This window comes from Nuphar pumila, chromosome 14 (genome assembly GCF_984573655.1).
Source record: "Nuphar pumila chromosome 14, dmNupPumi1.hap1.1, whole genome shotgun sequence".
In the NCBI taxonomy this organism is placed as follows: Eukaryota; Viridiplantae; Streptophyta; class Magnoliopsida; order Nymphaeales; family Nymphaeaceae; genus Nuphar; species Nuphar pumila.
This window is the reverse complement of record NC_143262.1, coordinates 88,846,235-88,862,421: the sequence shown is the minus strand read 5'-3', so window position 1 is coordinate 88,862,421 and position 16,187 is coordinate 88,846,235. Positions and strand designations below refer to the sequence as shown.

Here is a 16,187-nt window from a genome sequence, read left to right as displayed (position 1 = left end):
AAGGCGAGGCGTGCGCCTCATGCACCTTGTGCGCCGCCGCAGCTTATTTTCCATGTTTTTGCTGAAGGAAAAGCAATAAAACCAACAACAGGATTGAAAAATCAAAAGCCAACTTCACATGCACTATGCTAATTTTCTCACCAATATAACTTTCACATAAAGAAATATATCATACATCAACAGTAAGTAATCTATGTTACAAAATACCATCATGATTATCAGCTTAAGCACTAGCAAACTCAAATAATGAAAGCTCAACTGCATGTGATTTGTCTTTGCTTTGTGATTTTTTCCAAGTTCTCCGAAACTAGAGATGTAAGGTTTCTGTCTTCGATTTGGATATCAGAATTGAGCCTGAAATGTTTATTAAAACTTGTTTTAAGTACTTTTCATCGTGCAAAACATAACAAAATATGTCTATTTTTTTGCTTCTGCAGAAAAAGAAAGTGCTTGCTAACCTGGGATAAAGTGCCAACTTCCGAATTTCTCTTATAGCCCAACTGGCAGCATACAATGCCATTTTCCCCACCTGAACAACAAGAGAAAAATATTACAGATGACCAAATAAAGTTCCAAAGTTAACAAGTAGAAAGAAAATATAATACGAGCTGTCTGAGGATACAACCTCCAAAGCATGCTTCTTGGTTTCGTGATCTTTTGGCAGACAGCGGATTTCTTGTGACAGCTTAAGAGACTCTTGCAAGCTTTCAGGGGATAAAAACTCCAAGCCCAGTTGATTGCAGGACTGAATTTTGAATAAGAAGATTTAGATGTTCAGCATATGGTATGGCATCATAAAACTCCTCAAAGTATAGCTTCCATCAAATGATAGCTCATAAGCAAAGTATCTACAAGTTTCATCAAGTGGGTAGATGAAACATAAATAATTTCTTTATAAGGTCGAAAAATTCCCACCCACCCCCCTCCCTCCCTCCCTCCCTCCCTCTTTGGAAACAATTCAACTAATTCATGACTGGTGTATGAAGGCAGCTATTTTTTTCATCCTATTTTAATGGAACTAGCCACTGAAAACAAGTCAATGATGAAAAAAAAAGAACTACCTTTCTTTCAACAAAACCAACTAGTTGATCCTAACAGAAATAACACTCTTAATAAAGTCATAAAATTTTAGACCAAGAGATAAAAATCCAAATTTCAGAAGAAAGGAAGCAACTTTCTCTGTTTGTTTTGTTGGCACTCTCAATGCCCAATTCAAACAAAGAATACTAAAAGGCCATGCCAAACAAAAAAGGCACAATAACTAGTTTGAAGCTGCGCACCATGTAAGAGAGAAGCTAATTGACTAGCTGTTATAAAGCCGACCACATAAGTAAACTCGTTGGGAATCATTCCTTCATGCTGTATTTCTATGAGGAGTTTGAGAGCCTCCTCTCCATTTGCATTTTGAGCATATCCAGAAACCATAGCATTCCACACCACAACATCTCTTTCCTACATCTCTTCAAACACAGTTCATACATCATCTACACTGGAAGATTTGGAATACACATCGACAAGAGCACTTCCAGCAAAAATATCCAATGGCATTCATGCCTTGATGATGAGGGCATGGATATGTTTGCTCAACCATACATCTGTGCATGATGCTGATGCTCCCAGCACACTGACAAACGTCAACAGGCTCGGGTTCAATGATGTCCACCTTCCTCTCGTTAAAAAGATCAACCACTGGTTCAAGCTCACCTCGTTGAGCATAACATTCAATCATTGCATTAAATGAAACCACATTGTGATCAACCATTGTATCAAATACTTTCCTCGCATCTGCTACAGAATCGCATTTTGCGTACATGTCAATAAGACCATTCCTGACAAATTCATCATGCTCAACGTTAGCCCTGATAGTGTAGCAATGTATTTGTTTACCATAGCCGAAAGCCTCAAGCGCACCACAAGAATTCAGAACAGATGTGCAAGTGTACCCATCTGGCCTCCAACCCTGTCCATTCATCAATGAAAACAGTTGTAGGGCATCCCAATGAAATGAATTTTGCATGTAACCAGTGATCATTATAGTCCATGAGATGACATTCTTAACAATCATATGATTGAATAACTTACGTGCAATACTCAATTGTGCACACTTTGAATACATATCAATAAGCACATTATTTACCAAAACATCTAAATCACATTGTTTCCTTGTAATATAAGTGTGAATTTATTTGCCATGATGAAGCAATGAAAGAAGCGAGCAAGCACTAATCACGCTAGAGAGGACATACCTATCAGGCTGAACATCAGTTTCCGCCATCTGGCAGAATAGTTTAATTGAAACCTCACTCTTTCCAACAAGTGAGTATCTAGAAATAATTGAAGTCCAACTAACTTCATTCTTCACCGGCAACTCATCAAAAACCAATCGCACTTCTTTAATGCAACAATTCTTTGAGTAAACATCAATCAGAGCCATGCCCACAAAGACATCTGAATGGTAACCCGATTTCATTGCATAATCATGCAACTGGGCGGCCTCTTCCACTGCGCCTAACCTCGAACAAGCCTGCAAAAGACTGGCTAAAATGAACTGGTTTGGCTTCTCGTGTGCTGCCTGGAACCGAGAGAAGAGTAAAAGTGCTTCTTCTCCACGACCATGTTAGGCAAAATCAGAAATGATCGAAGACCACGATATGAGATTCCGTTGAGGCATGTTGTCGAACAGTTGGTGTGCTTCTCTGAAGCAACCAGTGGGGGGTGTGACCGCCGGATTGCCAGCGACAAAAAATCGGGAAAGGGTTTTGAAAACCCCCTTTTCTGGTTCCCATGGCCGTCGGGCTGTGGTTCCGGTCGGTGGTTTCTCGTCGGGAAGACGAGAATGCCGTGGATGACGGTGGCCTTGCCAGTGCCACTGGCTGCCCGGCGGCATCGCCGTTTTACCGACAGCTCTGGCGACAAACATAAAAAAAAAAAAGTAAAACGAGCCCCTTACCTGTCGTCCGGGTGTTGCCTAAGATGCATCGCCGGAGGTGCGTCGCCGGAGGTGCGTCGCCGGGGGGCAAGTGACCGTCGCCGGCTGGTCTCGGCGTTGGTCGCCATACGACGACGTGGGTCAACCTGGGGGAGGAGGGAGGGGAAGCGCCCTAAGCGTAACGAGTGAGAGACAGAAGGAGGGAGAATTTAATGCCCTAATTTGGTAGATTTAATAAAAAATTAGCGACGGATTTAGCGAGAAAAATATTCCATCGCAAATCCGTCGCTAATTTACGACATAATATTTTTTCTCGCTAAATCCGTCGTTAGGTTGCTACAGTTTTTGCGACGAAAATTGTTTGTCGCTAATTAGCGACGGATTTGCGATGGACTTCATGCCATCGCTAATTTCGAAAATATTTCAAAGATTGGCGACGAATCATGTTCTCTCGCTAATTCCATCGCTAATTAGCGACGAAAAAAATCCATCGCAAATGTTCGTCGGTAATCAGGGCTTTTCTTGTAGTGTAGGTACAGTGTCTTGGTCGTGAACTGAATTGTGGTTGGTCTGCACCACTCTTAAGTTAAACTTTTCTAATTTGGTTCATGTCTCAAGTGAAGACTTTTTTATGTCTCTGCTACGACCACCATCAAAGGATCAAATCATCATTCTGCACTTGCTTAGTCAATCTTTGGATTCGATCTCATCAGTTCTAGTAGATTTGTATAACAAAAAAATTAACATTTTTTTGTTTCCTTCAAGTAGAGAGGAACTAGAAGAAGCGTAAGCAAGATCAAAACTTGAAGGCAAGTCTTCCCCAACCTGAGGAGAATGACACAGGAGCAGAGCTGCGTGCAAGCCGGGTTCATAAGTGATTCATTTGGATCCAGTTTAGTTAAGGTTTATTTGAGTTTCTATTTAGTTTTATATATTTTGATGTAATGAAACCATCTTAGATTCGAAATAAGCCTAGTATTTCTTGTGTTTTCATATAAATACTCGTTATAAGGGTTGATTGGATTGAAAATTGTTATTTTGTTTGATTTTATGCATTAGTTAATTTATCAATTTCTATTATTCTTATTTTTGGCAGCCTAGATCTGTAGGAGTAGCGTAACTTAGTTGTTCATTTGCGGATCAGGTTCCCGATTTACCTCATATGTCCTTATATAAAGTTGTTCGTGAACAGGACAAGACATGGTGTCTTTATCCTCTCATGTCCGCGAATCAAACTCCCCCTAAGGGATGGCTTTTCTTGATTGACAAAAGAAGGATGATTTTGAAAAATGAGAAAAGAGATGTTAGGTTTGCTTTAATAATGAGTGAGGTTTATGAAAAATCATTTTTTTTGTCATTACTGTGTGACAAGTCATAAAAAAAAAAATCAGGCAATATCATGTCCTATCCATATAATTTAAGAAATGAATGATACAGGTTCAATTTTGAATACTTGGAAGCAATTGTTCGTGGAAAAGTATAAATTACTACCTAATAGTCAATTACTTGGTACATAGATAATAGTCGCAACTATCGGCCATTTTCCGAAAATCTAACAATTTTATATTGAGATTTTTTAAAATCACTAGCATCGCAAAAAGAAAAACACAATATTTTTGAAAATATCATGTTTTTATCATGATATTATTATGATATTCATCTGACATTTATATAATGTATATTTTTATATTTTAATGTTTTTTTTTTAATTTTAGATTTTAGATACACCAACAATTAAAAAAAGACCTTTTTAATTTATAGCAAGATTTTTTTTACTGTGAAAATCTCAATAACAAGATTTATGACTATGATATAGATTAGCAAACATTTAATGAAACTTCTTACAGTAACAATGCTATCTAATGATAAGGGGGCATTAATATTCCTAGGGCATATTTTTTTTTTGTGATAGTCCAAGGAAAAAACTCCCTCGTCACTGGCTGCACATTGGCTGACCTCTGGTTGGCAAAAACCTTGGTCCCTACACCTAGCTTCAACCTTGTGGCAAGTGATGCAACTCGTGGGTTTCAAATTTTTCTTGGCAAAAAATAAAAAATCTAGGGATCTATTAATTTTTTTTTTGAAAAATTGTTTGTTTATTTAAAATTTTAAAATATGTAAAAATAAAAAACATAAAACTATAAAAAAATACAAATACACATGAATACCATACTAATAACGTGATAAAAATATGATATTTCAAAATATTACATTTTTTCTATATCATATTTATTTTCAAAAATAGGGCATCAATATTCGTGGGGCATACTTTGGTTTCACATTTTGTTTAATTTTGGCTACTGTGGCCCATCATATCTCTTGGAGATTTAGATCTTGTTTGTTACCACGTGAACCATGAAATAAATACAAATGTTCATGAACTTCCAACAATTTCATGTGGCCCTCTCACCATGAAATTAATCTTCAAGTAGCAATTATTGATTGAATGGAAAAGCTGCAACCCTGCAATTATTGTAGGGCCTTGTAATAGATATTCAAATCAGCTCAACGATGAGGGTTTGTGAACTTTTGCTCTCCTGCCCTTCCTACCATAAAGCACATCATTACCATCATACAAAAATTATTGGAGAACGGGCCAGCTTTGCTTTCGGGTGAACTGGGGGTGCAGTGCAGGACATGAAACCAGGATAGAGGCAGGGATGAAGGTTAAAATCAAAACTCATGCAGGATGAAGGCAGGGATTGAAGGGTAGAATTTTGAGACAAGGCAGGGGTGGAGGCCACCTCACACACACACACACTGCCATCCCTAGTGTTTTTAGTCAGCTTTAAGAGAGTGCAGATCAGGTCATATGCAATACTGTATATGACTGATTCTTCTGCTATATTAAATCCTAATCACACATCTTACATGATGAATCTAATGTGGGCCACTCTTCCATTTTTTCCAAAAATGAGATGAAAATTTCTCTAAGTGAGATGTGGGACAGTTATTAAATATCACATGAAAAATTCTCAAGTGAGATGAAAAAAAGATTGATCAGACGAGACCTATCACACTGTGTTTGGATAAACTTGACAGGTGGTCAACATGCTCCCATGATTTTTTGTTTTCTTTTGGATAATTCAAGGGAATCCCATCACCGACTGCACCTTGGCTGGCTTCCAATTGGTAAAATCCTTAAGATTTTTTGTTTTTTTTTTTATAATGAAGAACTTATAAGAATTTGGAGCCCCCATGGACCTCATTCCCAAAGAACATCACACCAGACAAGCCACCGATATGATCACAAGGCCAATCAATCAATCAATCTTGAGAAATATGTGGTGGAGAAACAAAACAAAGAAAGATCAATACAAGGTAAACGAAGAGAAAAAACCAACGTAGAAAGTAAAAGTGCGGGCCCATTTGTTTCGCTAGGTGGGGAATTGCCTTCCCTACGAAACGAGCACCCCTCGAGACACAATCTGTTACCATGTGTGCCCTGCATTTCTCATGTCAGATTTTTTTTCTTCAGTGGGGCTCTTGGGTATGTTTTCATGTGAAAATCCAACTTTCCACTGAAAAAAAACAAGAAGAAAGTGGGAACCATAGCAAGCCCCTGTCGATTTCTCGCGAGTTTGGTTCCAGTCATCCCTTATGTCATCCCCCATCTTCATACCCCTCTCTCAAATCTTATGTTGTAGGTAGTTTTGATCAAATCTGACCGTATAGATGGATTCAACATGGTGGATTTAACAAGAATCGGCTCTTGAATTCTATATTTTTTGACAAAAAATATCATTTTTTAATTCATAAAATTGTGTTTTGCCAATAGTTGATTTTTTAATCGCCAAAAAATCCGGTACACAAGTCAGATTTCAGCGATTTAAATATCGATCTTTACCAAATGAATGATGTAGATCACATTTATAAAGTTCGATTTGATCGAAACAACTTGCATCAATAAATCTCAAGGAGGGGTGTGAAGATAGGGATGAGTGTAACCGATTTGGTTTCTCTTAGAGATGTTTGCTTCACCACCGTAGGAAAACTATGAAAATGGGTCATTTTCCCGGGAAACAAACGGGTGATCAAGGGCATCCCATTTGGCCTCATCCTTTTCTATCCCTTTTTCTCTCGTTCCATTTTTGTTTTATCTTCTTTGGATGGATTTTCTCGAAGAATTCTTCCCCAGATTTACAGAGAGAGAGAGAGAGCCGAAAAGCAAGAGAGAGAGAGAGATCAAATCAAAAATATTTTTCCCTCCGATAATTTCTTTCTTTATTTGAGGTGGGATCATTTTGTTCTTCCTCCTGAGCGGAAAAAAATCACTCATTTGTTCCCCCAGAACGATAACTCGCCTGCGGGTTCTCGTTCGAGGAGTTACGAGTCTCCAACGGAAGAAATCGTGGGAATTTGAGGTGGGGTCTCTTGAATTCTCGGGAAATTGTGAAATCGTAGTCTCGAGAAGTCGATCGATGTTGATCGTTAGATCTTGACGGTATTTTAGCATCCCTTTGAGGGATTTTAGAGTTCTGGAGATGTAAAAGGTAAGATTTTTCTTTTTTCCTGAAGAATTTTGTGCAAAGTTAGCTACGTTTGTAAAAAAAAAGATGAATTTTCAAGTTTTTTTGTTTGGGATTTCTGTTTATATGCACAAATTACGCCCGCAAAGAAAATTTTTAGCTGTTTTTACAAAGAATTTTTGCATCGGATAATTGAAATATGAACTTTCTGATTTTTTCCGTGTAGAAATAATGTCTCTTTAAGCGAAATCGTGAACAAGAAGTCAAGGGATCTCCTATTTTGAGAAATTCCTATCTTTCTGCTTTTTTTCGCAACAAAATCGAGATTTTACCATGTCTTCACGATTTCCCGCGCTTACTTGTCCTAAGAAAATGATTTTATCATGTTCTTTTTTTATGGTTTCTGGAAGAAGAATTCTACTTTTCTAGATTTTTAGAAAGAGGGAAGGACTCGAAAATTTGAATTTCAATGTTTTCTTTGACAAACCGCCAAAGAAATTTGAATTTCTGGGTTTCGTTTGACTAGAACTCTATTCTGAAGGAGAAGGAAATAAACAAAAAAGATCCAGATTTTCCAAAGAAACAAGGAAAAAAGAATTTCTAGAAAATGCTGACTCTTTAGTTTTCAATGGCAGGAAACCCCAGTTTTCTTTTTCCTCTCCTTGTCCTACTTTTGCTCTTCTCTTTGACTCTTGCCTCTCCCGAGAATCCAGAAACTCTTGCTCTGCTCCAATTCAAGCAACAATTGGCCGATCCAACCGGATTCGTGTCCGATTGGATCGATGCCGGCTCCCCCTGCAACTTCACCGGAATTTCATGCGACCAGTTTTCCGGCCATGTCGCCGGGATCTCGCTCGAGAACCGGTCGCTCTCCGGCACTCTCTCCCCTTCGATATTCCGCCTTCCGAGTCTTACCATCTTCAGTTTGGGGTCCAATTCAATCTCCGGCCAGATCCCGCCGGAAATCGCCAACTGCTCGTCTCTCCAAAGTTTGAATCTCTCTGGCAATGCCCTCGTCGGCAAGTTGCCGGACTTGTCTTCCCTCAGAGGCCTTCGCGTTCTTGACCTCTCGAAAAACTTCTTCTCGGACGAGTTCCCGGTGTGGATTGGGAATTTGATTAGCTTGACATCTCTCAGTCTAGCAGATAACCATTTCAGTGCCGGATCGATACCGGAAAGCTTGAATTTACTGGGAAATCTTTCGTTTCTCTACTTGGCCAAATGCAATTTCACCGGCAAGTTGCCAGAGTTTGTTTACCAGATGAAGAATCTCGGGTCCCTCGATCTCTCCGGCAATGCTCTTGCTGGAAAAATATCAAGTGGCATCTCCAACTTGCAGAAACTGTACAAGATCGAGCTCTACCAGAATCAGCTCTATGGTAAACTACTGCCCGAGATCGGAAACCTCACTCTTCTCAGGCAATTCGATATCTCACATAACATGTTTGCCGGAGAATTGCCTGAAGCATTAGGCCAACTTTCAAATCTTGCTGTTTTCCAAGTATATTCCAATTACTTCACCGGCAGGATCCCAGCTGGATTCGGGCAACTCCGTCATCTAGATGGATTTTCTATTTACGAAAATGGATTTTATGGCGAGTTTCCCCCAGATCTGGGGCAGTACTCGCCATTGAATAGCATTGACATCTCAGAAAATGATTTCACCGGCGAGTTTCCGAGATACCTGTGCCAGAATTCAAACTTACAGTTCCTTCTTGCCCTTGAGAACAAGTTCACAGGCTCATTGCCACAGGACTATGGGAATTGCAAATCTTTAAAGAGGTTTAGGGTTAGTAACAATCTGTTGAGTGGAAGGATTCCAGATGGATTATGGGGTTTACCCTCTGCAGTCATCATTGATCTATCCAATAACAGTTTTGTGGGAGGAATTAGTCCACAGATAGGACAGTCGATCAGTTTGATAGAGTTGTTAATTGACAACAATGGATTTTCAGGTGAACTCCCATCTGAGATTGGCCAGCAGCTGCAATTACAGAAACTCATTGCTAACAACAATGGTTTTAGTGGTGCATTACCATCTCAAATTGGGAACCTTCAGCAATTGGCTACTCTACATTTGGAGAAGAATTCTTTAACTGGATCAATACCTTCAGAACTCTCAAAGTGTAGCAAGCTAGCAGACCTGAACTTAGCAAAGAACTCTTTTACAGGAAACATTCCTCCAAGTTTCTCAGAGTTGGTCTCTTTGAACTCACTGAATCTATCTGGAAACATGCTCTCGGGTCGGATTCCAGATATCTTGCAGTCGCTAAAACTGAGCTCATTTGATTTCTCCTACAATCATTTATCTGGCAAAGTTCCTTCGATGCTTCTTACAGCAGCAGCTACAGGCGAAGTCTTTTCCAACAATCCTGATCTTTGTATTGATAGAACTATCCAAGATCAAAACGAGTACCATCTGCACGTGTGTACTCCAAGCTATTACCATAAACAAAATGCTGCAAAGCCGCAGTTTTTTATCTGGATTGTGGCTGTTCTGCTGCTAATTGTCTCTGTGGGACTGCTAATCTTGCTCTACCAAAAATTCAGGCTCTTATCGATGGCAGAAACTGGGTTTGATGATGGGAAAATGAGCAAAGAGCTTACATGGGAGATGAAATCATTTCGTGAAATCAATTTCACTGCCGAAGAGATCTGTGATTTGGAGGAGGAGAATTTGATAGGAAGTGGTGGAAGCAGCAAAGTGTACCGCCTGCATTTGAAGAACAGGGGGACTATTGCGGTGAAACAGTTGTGGAGCAAGCCTGGATCACAGGAAGCTTCAGAAACAGAAATGGAGGTGCTAGGGAGAATCAGACACAAGAACATCATACAGCTCTATGCCTGTGTTTATGGAGGGGGACTGAACCTGCTTGTTTTCGAGTACATGGAGAATGGCAATCTGCGTGATGCACTAAATTGCGAAAGAAAGAAAGGGAAGCCAGAACTGGATTGGGGCCTCCGATGCAGAGTGGCCATTGGAGCAGCTAGAGCGGTTGCATACCTGCACCATGACTGTGTGCCTGCCATCGTTCACAGGGACATAAAATCAACCAACATATTGTTGGATGACACTTATGAGCCCAAGGTAGCAGATTTTGGTGTAGCTAGAACAATTGAAAGCTTAAGTGGAGGGAATGATTCAGCAAGCTCTGATTTTGTTGGCACACACGGCTACATTGCTCCTGGTAATTGTTCTTAGCACTATTCTTTCTTGTAAGATATTCATCAGGAATGGTCCAAGGACACCACAATCCTTTGAGGTCCATGCAGGCCATCGATTTCGAATGTGAAAATCAGTTGGCCAGGACGGGAACTTCACTGTCCACTATTGCAGTAGGCATTGAAAATCAACAGTTGTAGTTGGTGATACCCATGCACAATCTTGCACCTGCTTGGTGCTTAAATTTTATCAAGAATGATGCAGTGGCCAGATAACCGGCAATCCATGTAATCGACAAGCGTTGAGGTGCACACCAACTGTCTGGATCATCGTTAACGTAAACCAGCACTAATGGTTGGTGTCACTTATACCGATTGTTGGAATGCTGGTTCACACATACTGGTTACTTCCATTACTGGATCACTAGTAGATCATACTTGGGTTCTGCAAATTCATGGTCAGGAACTCAATTTTTACTTGTTTAATATTGTCCAGAACTAGCTTATACCATGAGAGCAACAGAGAAGAGTGATGTGTACAGCCTCGGAGTTGTGTTGCTCGAGCTTGTGACCGGACGGCATGCCATCGACCCTGAATTTGGGGACGGTAATGACATTGTCTACTGGGTTTCTGCTCATCTTGTTGGCAGAGAACAAGTGTTAGATATTCTGGACTCCAGGATTTCTGCATCTCTTGAACATGACATGATCAAGCTGCTCAAGATAGCTTTGTTCTGTACCACCAAGCTTCCCTCTCTGCGTCCAACCATGAGAGAAGTTGTGAAGTTGCTCCTCGACGTCGAACCTTGCAGTAAAGGCGACATTATGGGCAAGAAGTCCAAACACTCTGGTAATGAGAGTCCATTCCAGCTTCCTTCCTAGGTATTGTTTCTACTAGTATGTTAAGGGTATGTCTGTATATAGCAGCTAATGATGTTAACTTGTTAAGTGAGTTCTGTACTTGTAGGTTTGGTAGCCTCTTCCTTTTCTTTTCTAAAGAGATGAAGCATAAAAAACCTCTGTATAATAAGTTTTTAGTTGGAGAAAAACAAATAACTATGACATATTTAGAGGAAATATTTTTATCTTCAGGATGATAGTAAGTTATATTCTTGCTTTTTAGTTTCATTTTTCACTAATAAGGGGATGTTTGGATACTGGGAGTTTTGGGTGAAATTGAAATTTTTGTTCGGGTATGGGCATGAAAAGGGCTGATCCAAACAATATGTGTGGTAGACCCAAACCCAACACGAGCAATATGCAGGCTCGGTTTGGGTCATGGTTTTTGCCGGGTGCCCGACCCAACTCAGCATGTTTGTTGGGTACTCTCTCTCTCTCTCTCTCTCTATATATATATATATATATATATATATATATATATATATATATAGAGAGAGAGAGAGAGAGAGAGAGAGAGAGAGCCGAAAGAGGATCAACATTATCACTCATGAAGATCAACAAAATGTTGAACCCATGAACCCAACAAAATAGAGAACAAACTAAAATATAGAAAAACAAAAGCAAAAGGAAAAGAAAAAGAAACTACAGCCAGCTAGCAACAAACAACAAAGCCAAGCTCAACCAGGATCCTCTGGATAAGAAGGAACCACCGATGAGTGAACGTTGTTCAGACGGAAGGAGAGGTCTCTAAGATGCATACGTAGAATCGCGTATACATCAACCAAGATTTTATGGACAATATTGTTAAGGATGACCGGAATTTGACGGAAAGTAGCATCATTGCGTGCCATCCAAACAAACCACCAAGTAGTAAGCAACCATGTCTTCCAGATCAGTCTCCACCGCTTGCAACGTCTAATTTCAATAGGGCCTAGGAGCAGATCAAGCGCAAAAGACTCCTCTTTAACAATTACGTTCGGAGATCTCCACGTGCTATTAAATAGGGTCACGAAGATTGGGCAGGACCAAAATAAATGAAAAGTAGTTTCTTCAGCAGCTTGACACAGCACACACCAACTTGGGAACTGAAAGCCCAACTTCTTTAAATAACTGTGAGTCTGAACCCTATCATGCAAAATTAACCAAGCCAAGACCTGAGATCTTGGGGTATGGCCCTTACCCCATAACGCACACTCAGGGAACCAATCTGCTCCTGGGGGGAGCAACGATCTATACACTTTATGGGTGTGGAACGCACCATTTGGTGCAATAGCCCAATGCAACCACTAATCATAATTACCTGCATCCCCAATTTGATCTCTGAAGGACGATAAGGCTCTCAGCCACATGCTTCGCAAGTGCGAGATCGCCAGCCCCCGGGTTCCATGACGAAAGTTAGATAAATCAGGAGCACCATATTTAGCATGAAGCAAACGAGCACAAGGAGAACCTGGTTGATGGGCCATCCAACATTGCTTGGCCACAAGAGCAATACTCCTCTGTCTTGGAGCAAAAACACCTAAGCCAACCATACGCTTAGGTAACAACACCGTTCGCCAACCAACCAAATGGTGCTTACTCTTAAGCTGACACCCAGACCAAAGAAAATCCGTCATTAAACGACAAATCTGCTTCTCCACGCCCACAGGCATCACGAACATTGACATGAAGAATTCAGGGATAGAAGAAAGAACATGTCTGATTAAAGTCAGACGGCCAGCAATGGAGAGATAAGACGCCTGCCACGAAAAAAGCTTGTTTTTCACTTTTTAAATAGTTGGAGCCCAAGCAGCGGAAGAGAGGCGCTTCACTTGTAACGGCAGGCCCAAATACGTCATCGACAACTCAGAGATTGCACAATTGAAAATCCGTTGACCCGCTGCAAGCATAGGATACTGAACATTGAACATAGTAATAGAGCATTTGCTATCATTTAGGGAAAGCCCAGAAAGAGAAAGAAAGAACTGGAGAATAAGCTTGAATCTAAGCATTTGTTGCACGTTTGCTCGCCCAAAAATAATCATATCATCAGCATAAATAAGAATATGGTCCGAAAAATCCGGAAGATCTAGAGGATCTATCAGGCGCTTCTCCGCAGCACGCTTGAGCAACACCACGAGACCCTCAGCAATGACATTGAACAACAAAGGCGATAGAGGGCAGCTTTGCCTTAGTCCACGCCCCAATTTGATCTGACCACCTCTAGTGCCGTTAATCTTAATCATGGCCTGAGCATTAGAGACCAATTCCTTCACCCACCCAGAAAAACGACGACCAATGCCAAAATTGGATAACATTTGAAATAAGAAGGGCCAATGCACAGAATCAAAGGCTTTATGAAAATCTAATTTAAGAGAAAAATAGGCCTGACCACTAAGATGTAAGGAGAGAGAGAGAGAGAGAGTAACGGGTCCGTGTTAAACCAATTTGGTGTTAAACCGCCTGCTAAATGGGGTTTTCTGGTTATTTTATTTTATTTTTAAATTCTGACCGTGCAGATGTGATCTATGTACTTGATTTTAGAGGGATCAGCTGAAGCGTTTGATTCCAACACATTGATGGGTTTTTATAAAGATCGAAAAATCAATGGTCCAAAATCTTTGAGGTTCCAAACATCATTTTTTTTCATCCAAAACACATGATCCAGGTGTGGATTCTCAGTAAATCAACCATGCCCAACACATTTATGGGGTCAGAACCGCATGAAAAGCACCGGATAAGCCCGAAAACCCCATTTATCATGGGGTTTAGCACCAAATTGGTTTAGCATGGACCCATTACTTTATAATAATAATAATATTAATATTAATAATAATAATAATGATAATAAATTTCTAGAATTATGCAAGTCCTGCTATGGGATTCTATTTTCCTGTCTCAATAAATCCCGAACCCAGTTAGTAGTTTTATGTGTGGGTCCGGTTCAACCCTGACCCGATCTGTTGACCGCCCTAATTGCTGCGTCAGCCGCAATAAAATTTCATGTTGTTCTTGGAACTGGAATTCCCAATATCCGCATGGAAATCCTGAGCGGCTGAGCGTTGGTGGTTTGTAACATCCATTCAAGTGAGTCCCTTGATTTCTGGTAAATGGTAATTGCATGTTCGCAGACTGGCCATAAAAGGAACTGACCTGACCCATGACCAGAAGGTTTGAGTCAACCTGACCCAAATTAGTCCAGGGTTTGGCACAGGCTCAAAAGGAAGACCGAATTTAAGGTTTGGACGTATTTGGGATTAGGTAACCCTAACCCCTATTAACCCTTATCTACGGTTGTCAATGGGTCTGGTTTGCTTCGGACCCATGTGGAATCAGAACCAAACCTGATTTGAGATTATGATACCAGGTCCTGATTCGGGTCAACCTACCATAAGAGAACCCATACCTGGATCCTATCAAGATTACACAAACCAAACCCAGATCATAAAAAAATATTTTTTATCATTTTTATATTGAAAATTTGTGGATCTTAATTGGAAGTTGTGTCAGGCTCACGTCTGGTACGGAATTTCACAAACCATACCCGGCTCAATATATTAATTGGAGCTTCAGGTCCGACCCAGATTCTAATCAGGGGTTCTTATTTATCACCAAACCCTGATCCTATAGGGTTTGGTACAGGTTGGGTGCGAGTCAAACCCGACCCATTGACACCCCTACTCCTATCCAACCTAAAATACCAAATCTCTCCCAAAACCTAATAACAAGGTGAACTGCAAAACAGCTGTCCAACTTATAAGTTTTTTTTTTTACTTGGAGAAACTGCCCCAGGCGCAGAGACCTAGCCATGCTGGCTTAGCCTGCCGTACTATGGTCTCTGCATGTCATCCATCATAAAACTCCGAGGGCTTACCCCTCCACCCTAGGAAGTCGCCAAGCTTCAGCTTATGCAGGGGGATGACACCCATGGGATTTGAACCTAGACTGCCCGTCAAATGGTCTAGGCCCAATCCCACTACACCAAACCCCTTGGGTCGGACCAACTTATAGGCTACTTACAGTAAAAGCGCCAAACATTTTCATTATTTAGGAAAGCAAACGGATCAGTCCCAAACTGTGTATGAATTGGATCCGACCCATAATGTAGCCTGCCTGCCGGTTCTGAATAGATATATCTCAAATCTAGCTCAGGCTCAAAAATGGAAAAAAAAGTTTGATCAAAATGGAAACCGGTCCAGGCGGAAACAGGTACAACCTAATCTATTTCATCTTTTCCACTAGAAAATCACTGGATCTTGGACATTGTCAAGAGACCCAGTGCCACATACTTAAACCATGTCAGGGACCCTTTAATGAAAGGGGTAATGTTTACCACCCTAGTGGGCAAGGAACCCTTTAATGAAAAACTCTGATCTTTACCAACGGGGCTCCGTTTGTCTGGTAGGAGCAGCTAGTGCACGTCAATTTGTGTTGGGAAGTTGCAGGTTTAAAACCCAGTGATATAGTTGTACAGCTTGTCTTAAAAAAAAACTGTGATCTCTGATTTTTTTTTTGGGGCATATGACCTTCCATCTATGATCTACATGTTTGGCTAAATAGAAATCTGACCATGTTTTTCAATGTATAGCATTTTCTCATTTGAAAAAGTCAATGGCCTTATTGAATTTTCAACCTTTTAAGAAAACATATTTTTGCATAAAAAAATTATAATTTGTAAGTCGATTCCAACTATTTTAAACACGCAAAATACATATGGAGTCAAATATGGTAAAAACTCATGGTTACCA

General features: G+C 40.4%; 1 protein-coding gene and 1 long non-coding RNA gene across 2 annotated transcripts; one reads left to right on the top strand and one right to left on the bottom strand.

Moving 5' to 3' along the window:
- Positions 1-225: 225 nt before the first annotated feature.
- On the bottom strand, positions 226-805 carry LOC149817318 (uncharacterized). Its single transcript, XR_016427728.1, has 3 exons — positions 626-805; positions 459-529; positions 226-354 (listed from the first exon to the last, which is right to left on the bottom strand). It is a non-coding gene; the product is annotated as an uncharacterized LOC149817318 (long non-coding RNA).
- A 6,172-nt stretch (positions 806-6,977) lies between these two features.
- On the top strand, positions 6,978-11,651 carry LOC149817317 (uncharacterized). The gene is made up of 2 exons (XM_089987264.1): positions 6,978-10,586; positions 11,057-11,651. Exons 1-2 carry the CDS (start codon positions 8,027-8,029, stop codon positions 11,440-11,442), a joined length of 2,946 nt encoding a protein of 981 aa, XP_089843390.1. The 5' UTR covers positions 6,978-8,026; the 3' UTR covers positions 11,443-11,651.
- Positions 11,652-16,187: the final 4,536 nt, after the last annotated feature.

What these genes read in the sequence shown, in the direction of transcription:
- LOC149817317 (XM_089987264.1), top strand. Translation starts at nt 8,027, where the DNA reads ATGGCAGGAAACCCCAGTTTTCTTTTTCCTCTCCTTGTCCTACTTTTG. An exon ending in ACACGGCTACATTGCTCCTG is followed by an intron (nt 10,587 to 11,056) that starts GTAATTGTTCTT and finishes AATATTGTCCAG; the next exon opens with AACTAGCTTATACCATGAGA.